This window comes from Micromys minutus (assembly GCF_963924665.1).
Source record: "Micromys minutus genome assembly, chromosome: 29".
In the NCBI taxonomy this organism is placed as follows: domain Eukaryota; kingdom Metazoa; phylum Chordata; class Mammalia; order Rodentia; family Muridae; genus Micromys; species Micromys minutus.
Genome location: NC_137964.1, coordinates 26,871,410 through 26,878,529, shown reverse-complemented (window position 1 = coordinate 26,878,529; position 7,120 = coordinate 26,871,410). Strand labels below are relative to the sequence as shown.

Below are 7,120 nucleotides of genomic sequence, written 5' to 3'. Positions count from 1 at the left end.
CTTACTAGCTTCTTACCCAAGCTTCTTCAGTGCGTAGTTACAGATATTCACCCTACACACCACTTCTTGGTGGTTTTGAAAAAAAGGTACTAGATTCACCGGTCTGTGAAAGTGTTACAAAAGTCAAGTCCATTTACATGCTGCTGGAGAGGAACTGAGGGCAAAATTATTGGTGCAAAGAGGAATGCCAGCAAATAGGGCAGGCAACCACCCTGTGGGAGAACCTTTTTATTTAGACAGGGTCTCTACATAGCCTTGGCTGTCCTGGAACTCACTATGTAGACCAGGCTAACCTCGAACTCACGGAGATCCGACTGCCTTTGCTTCCTGAGTATTGGGATTAAAAGTGTGGTACCTTTAGCTCCTTGCCACTCTTGCCGCCTATTCGGCACTCATAACCCTGGGCTGTGCGAATCAATCAGTAAAAAGAAAGGTAATGATAGCGTCTAGCGCCGTGTGAATATTAAAAACATCTACTTAAACAGCTTGCACTAGTGCCTAGACACGCACAGAACTGAGTTCAGGGAAGGGTGGAGGAGGGCTCGTAAGCTTTTTCTAGTTTCACTGTTGGGTAAGCACGGTCCCAGGGCTCACACTCAGTAAGTTCCTGGTTGCTCCACAGTCCCGGCCAAAACCAACTGGTTCTTCAAGATGTAAAGTCTGTGGGATTAAACCGCACTTTCGCTTTCCACGCCTTTCCCTCGCACTGGGAAAAAGCCTTCGCCAGCAACAATCGCCCCTGGGGTCCAGATCATTCCTCGGGCAAAATCAAACCACAGCGCCAATTAAAGGGGAGGCTCGCCTCCCTTTCCACGCAGGCGCACTCGGTTGTAACTCCCTCCACTATCGCGATATATCAGCGAGATCGGCGCTGGCCCTTTAACCGACCCTTCCCGGGGGCCTGCCCAGCGCGTGCGCATTGCGGGTTCTGCGCTTGTCATCATGGCGACGCGGGGCCATGTGCAGGACCCTAACGACCGGCGCCTCCGGCCCATTTACGGTGAGTACCCGGAGCCTGCCTGTTAGCCACCGCGGCAAGCCGAGACCTTTTCTGGCCCGGGCGAAGGCCCAGGAGGGCCGCTGGGGGCGCACGCGGTGCGGCGCGGCGAGGGGGCGGACCGCGCGGGGCGGTAGGCCGCAGCCTCGGCCTCGCTTATACGCCGGCCCGGCGTTGCTGGTCCCTGAGGCGACAACGGTGGGTGCGCACCTGTCAGGCTACGCGGATCGCGCCAGTGCTTGGACACCAACGCTACCACCAAGTTGCCTTATTCCAGCCGCTCCCGAGGAGCCCCGCGGGCTTTTTTGCAGGTGACAACCGGCTCCGGCGTGACGGTGGGAGCGCCTTCCTGAGGGGAGATGCCCCAGTGATGGTGGCTCTGTTTACGAGGATGAGGATCCGGGGGTTGTCTTACAGAATGTAGTTGCGTGCACGGGGAGAAACTGAGGCTCAGAGAAGGGAAGGGGCTGATGCAAGGTCACTCAGATCGAGCCCCATCCTGATGCTGCTCAGTGCAGGAACAGCTGCTCTGGGCACACGTGGGAGGCGGGGGGAGGGGGTCGCGGGCCCAGAATAGCGTGGAAGAGATGGCAGTAGCTGGTGTCGTTGGATCGGCCGGCCAGGCTGCTGGAAGGGTTTTTCTTTCAGCACTGTGTCTGAGGTTTTTCTCTGCAGCTTGTCTTCCTTGTACTTAGTGGATCCATCTCCACGGCGCGCATCCCAAACCCACAGGCTTTAAGGTGTACCTTATTGTCATTTTCCCACCGTAGTAGAATAAAAGAATCACAAAATCGAGTCAGAGAGAAACACTTTGCAATAAGTGAGATGTTCTGTTATTGGAAGTAGTGCTCTCCCGCCCCCCGCCCCCCCCCCATGCTTGTACAGTCTTTTCTCACTCAGGTAATGATGAGGAAGGAAGCTTTATCAAGGTCAGTGATTTTTTTTTTTTTTTTTTTTTTTTTTGTGTGTTACAGTAGACCTCACGTTTTCAGTGTGGCTATGCTTTTTGGCCTCTTTTGTTTTTAGGGTTTTCTTTAACCCCCTCTTGGCTTGTTTCTCTATCAAATTGGTACATCTCTGGGGTTTTGTCAGTTTGATGTCTGTGCACCACGTGCGTTCCTGGTGCTTCAAGAGGAGGGCATCAGGATGCCCTGGAACTGTAGTTACAGACCATTGTAAGCCAGGATGTGGGTGCTGGGACTGGGGCAGGACCTCACTGTGTAGCCTTGACTGGCATGGAGCTCAAAGAAATGGAAGGCTTTCTGCCTTTTGAGTTCTGGGATTAAAGATGTGGGTCACCAGGCCTAGCTGCTCCTGTTTTTAAGACAAGATTTCACCACCAGGTCCTGAACTTCTTATGTAGACCAGCCTTACTCAACCTTTCAGCTATCCTGCTTCTGCCTCCCGACTGTTGGGATTACAGGCACGTGGCTCTGTGCCTAACCACACTTATGTGTGTTTAATGGCATTTTTTAAAAATTACATTTGTTGAAGAATTTTTTTTTTTTGGATGTGTGTGGTGGGGTGTGGTCACAGGAATGGTATTGTGTGCCTGTAGATAGAGTTCAGAGGACACCATGCAAGAGGGAGTTGGTTCTTCCCTATCATAAAAGTTCTGGGACATCATAAAGGTTGTCAGGAATGGTTGCAAGCACCCTCTCCCTCACCTGCTGAACCATCTCAACAGCCCTAGGTTATGTGTTGTGTAATGGCTTAATGGCTTACCTTCCCATTACCTGATTCTAGCAGTAATGACCCTGTGCAGTGGATAATCATAATGAGTTCAGTCAGTGCTCTTGAGCTTTACACACACACACACACACACACACACACACACACTTAAACAGCTAGAGCAGCAGCAAGCTTATTGCTCTTATGTGATTTATCTAGCTCTAATACATCCTGGACTTGGATTCGAACTCTAGGTTCACTGTCCTAACCACTTTGATTCATCTAAGATTGCAGAGGTGGGTGGGGGCTAGCAGAAAGAAGACCCAGACTTCCCCATTGCTTCACATCCTGCCTTTGCAGTCCCCGTGTGGACCAGGCTTGTCTCTCTGGCTTGCAGCTCTCCTGCTTCTGGGTAATAGAAAGTAAAACCTAAATAAAGAGCTTATGGTTAAGAATCACATCCTTAAACAGACACCGCCTGTTGACTTCTCCTTTTTCTGAAAAGTCTTCTATAAAAAGACTAAAACCTTTTTAAGAATAATTAGATTTATAACATTGTTCTTGAAACCCAACGGGAATGCAACATGTTGGTCTCATGTTCAGTTACAGTTAATAGCATTTTGAATTGTTCAATAAAAGGCACTATTTCACATTGCCAAACATCAGGCTACATTTATTAATCAGAAGTGATGGGTCATATTCTCAAAGTGAAGTGTGAATTATGTGGCTTTTGTTACAGCTGGTAGAGAGTGGAGGAGGGCTTCTGAGGGGCTAATATAAAGTGGATAGGTCTTGCTAAAGCTTTGTATTTACAGCTCCTGAATTTTGTTGTTCAAATACATTGATGCTCCTAATCAACTGCTAATCCTTAAATCCAGACACTACTAGCTGACCCATGAGCATGCTCATCAGCATGGAGCTCAGCCACAGATTGATGTTCAGTGTTAACTGAGAGCTAGTCACTGTAGGGAACTGAATGCTTAACAGTTTCTGGCTCAGGTTGTAAGGAGTGAGTTGTAATGTAGGGCTGGGGTTGAACACAGACTTTTCTATTGTCCATATTGGCCTGGAGCTCCCGAAATTGCTCCTGCTGGTCTCAAACTCAAGACCTTCCTGTCTTGGTCTGTGAGTGTTGGGATTAAAGGCTAGTGCCAGGAGCCATTCTCCTCTCTTTGAAATAACCTCTTGCTAGTTCACCAGTTGACTTTTGTTGGAGTTGGGGAACCTGACGCTTTTTATTCTGCTGTTCTTGCCTATGTTGGCCTATTATGGCTGTGAGATGGCTCAGTGCACAAAGGCATTGGGAACCCACATGGTGTTAGGAGAGAGCCTTCTCTGGGAAGTTGTCCTCTGACTTTCATATGCACAGCACCAACCTGTGAACACACACTTGGACACACAAAATTCTTTGTTCTAATCTGTTCTGCATTTCAGTTTTGTCTTAGATAGGGTCAGGTTTAGCATGATTACAGCAGACTCTTCAGTGACGCTGCTTCATTGATGAGTTAGGATGTTTCCCTTGGGTGTCTAGTCAAACCATAGGGCAGGTAATTATTCTGCTCTAGCTCATTAGAAAAAAACCAGAGGTTAGCGTTTGGTGTCATTCTTCAGGCATTCTACCTTGTTTTTTTGACTCTTTGGTCTAGCACTTGTCAGGTAGCCTAGATTGGTTGAGACTCCCAGGGACCAACTTGTCTCTGCCTCCCCAGCACAGGGATCACAAATGCGATCCATCCTTATTACTTGGTTCTGCGGTAAACTCAGCTCTCATCTTTTGCACAACCAGCACTTTACCTTCTGAGCTATGCCAGCCTGTTTGACTTTCTGTGGAAGAGTGTGTTAAAATAACACAAAACAAAAACACCCAACATCCTTTCTTCTGTAGTGAAAATATAAATACTCCAAAAGCCATTTCTACATAGTGATGTAGCTCAGTGGTAGTGTCTGTCCAGTGTGTGTATGCCATTGGGTCATCTTCAGCAGTGGGGACGCGGAGAGAAGACAGTTTTTGGAAAAAATTTCACATGGGATCCTGTTAACTCTGAGTGTTAACAGGAGTCCTGGAATTTGATTTGTAGACCAAGCTAGCCTTGAACTCATTGAGATCCATCTGCATCTGCCTCCTGAGTGCTGTGATCAAAGGTGTATGCCATCATACCAGAACTTTATTTATTTTATGCATATGAGTACAGTGGTTCTCTTCAGACACACCAGAAGAGGGCATCAGATCCCATTGGTTGTGAGTCACCATGTGTTGCTGGGAGTTGAACTCAGGACCTCTGGAAGAACAGTCAGTGCTCTTAAGTGAAATCTCTTCAGTCACTGTAGTTATAACTTTTATTCACCAGATGAATTGCCATCATGGAGTCTTATTGCTGAATGAGTCACCTTTTCTCGTTCTTTTTGAACTCTGGCCAGCTGGTTCAATTCAGCTGTTCTGACACAAACTCCTTCAAGCTGACTGATTCAAACTAGCTTCTCACTGAATTGCTCTGCTGGACCTCAGACTAACTCTGGCAGCCTGTTCTAATCATCTGGCTCCTTGTCGTTCTGCCTTCACCTGCTACTTGTCCCTGTAAACTTGTCCCAGTAAAACTGCTCTTGAGCTCACTCTTTCTCTCTTTCTCATTCTTCTCTTTCTCTTTCTCCTTTTCCCTCTTCCTCTCTCCTTCCCTCTCTTTTCCTTCTCCCTGTCTCTCTCTCTCTCACTCTTTCCTGTGCTGTTCTCTTGAGAGTTGGGCATATCCTATCTTTAACTCATTCTGTCAGATCTTTCTCTGATTTGTCAATTTGTCTGCCTCTCTATTAGACATCACTTTCAAACATGGCTGCATCATTTTGCAAACTTACCTTCGTTGTGTATGGCATGTCTGCATTCTAGCCAGACCACACAGTCCTGGGTCTTTGGATGTGATTTCTTGCCAGAGCTGCCTGTTACTGGATTGAGTTCCTCTACAGGAGGTGCTAGAGTAGAGGTGGAACCAGACAGCAGAGGGATAGGGTCTTGGAAGTTCTTTGAAGGAGCAGGAAACTTGTTTTCTTTTGAGAGGTTCGCCCTTTCATTTCTCTTTATCAGTCATGTAGCTCAGGGTAACCACACACTAGTTTGTAGCCAGGGAAGACCCTCCACTCCTGACATCACTGCCTCCACTACTGGAATGCTGGGGTTGTACATGGCTGAGCTCTTGTTCTGGTTTCAAAGGCCAGAGGAAGCACTTGTGTTTCCTCATCAGACTTGTGTTCTAAGAAAAGCTCAGAATACTGGGTGGGAAAAAGGTTTAGATTTGTTTATTGCACTTTCATTGTTATTATTGAATGTGCTCAGGTGTTTTGTCTGCGTGTGTCTGCACATGCTTACCTGGTGACTGGAAGTGAGATGTCAGAGTCCCTGGAGTTGAGCTGGTTGTAAGGGCCATCAAATCCCAGTCTTGTGGGTGAGCAGCCAGTGCTCTTGCGCATTGAGCTATTCCTCTAGCCCCTCTGCCTGCTTTTTAAAAGGTGGCAAGGCTGTTGGCTCAGTTTGAGAGGATAGATATATATAGTTCACCAAAGTGGGCAAGGCATGGGGAATGGCTTAAAGGGGCAAACGACGGGCTAGGCCACATGGAGATATTTTTTTGTCATTGTCATTGAGATAGTCTTGTTCTATAGTCTATGCTGGCTCATCTTCCTGATTGCTGGAATGGCAGGCGTGCACCACCATGCCAGGCTGGCATTTTATTTTATTTGTTTGTTGTTTTTGGCCCTGGCTAGCCTGGAATTACTATAGACCAGGCTGGCTTTCAACTCACACTGTGGCACATGTGTATTCCACACACACACAAATAAATGCATAGGTATAATATTTTTTTCTCTTTAATCCAGTACTTGGAAGGTACAGGTAGGTAGAGCTCTGTGAATTCAAGGCCAGCCTGGTTGGTGTACATAGCAAGTTCCACCTAGCCAAGGTTACATAGAGACCCTGTTTCAAAAAGGAAAGAAAATGGGGCTGGAGAGATTGCTCAGTGGTTAGAGCACTGACTGCTCTTGCAGAGGTCCTGAGTTCAATTTCCAGTAAGCACATGGTGGCTCACAACCATCTGTAATGGGATCTAATGCCTTCTTCTTGGGTGTCTGAAGACAGCAACAGTGTATTCACATACATGAAATAAATAAATCTTAAAAAGAAAAGAAAAAGGTAAATAACCAGGAACAAAAGAAAAAAAAGTTTAAGGTCATTTTGGTTACATAGTTCTGCCTAGGGTACATGCATAAATCTGTCACCCCCTCCCCAATAATTATAATATGTATCCTTATCAGTGACAGACTTGTGTCTCTTGCTGGTAGGAAACAAGGAAAACAAAATGTCACTAACTTCCTGTCTGCATCTTTCATTAAAAGAGACAAAAAAACAGGAAAGATACTAGTGAGAAGGTAAGAGAAGGCATAGTGGGGCCAAGCTAGCCACAGAAA

General features: G+C 46.8%; 1 protein-coding gene across 1 annotated transcript in view; it reads left to right on the top strand.

The window, feature by feature from the left end:
- The first annotated feature begins 927 nt into the window (after positions 1–927).
- Positions 928–7,120, top strand: part of NAA25 (N-alpha-acetyltransferase 25, NatB auxiliary subunit) — a 45,967-nt gene continuing 39,774 nt past the window's right edge. The window contains exon 1 of the mRNA XM_080940483.1: positions 928–1,000. Within this exon, the coding sequence (XP_080796609.1) occupies positions 943–1,000 (58 nt within the window). The 5' untranslated portion in view covers positions 928–942. The remainder of the gene's footprint in view (positions 1,001–7,120) is intronic.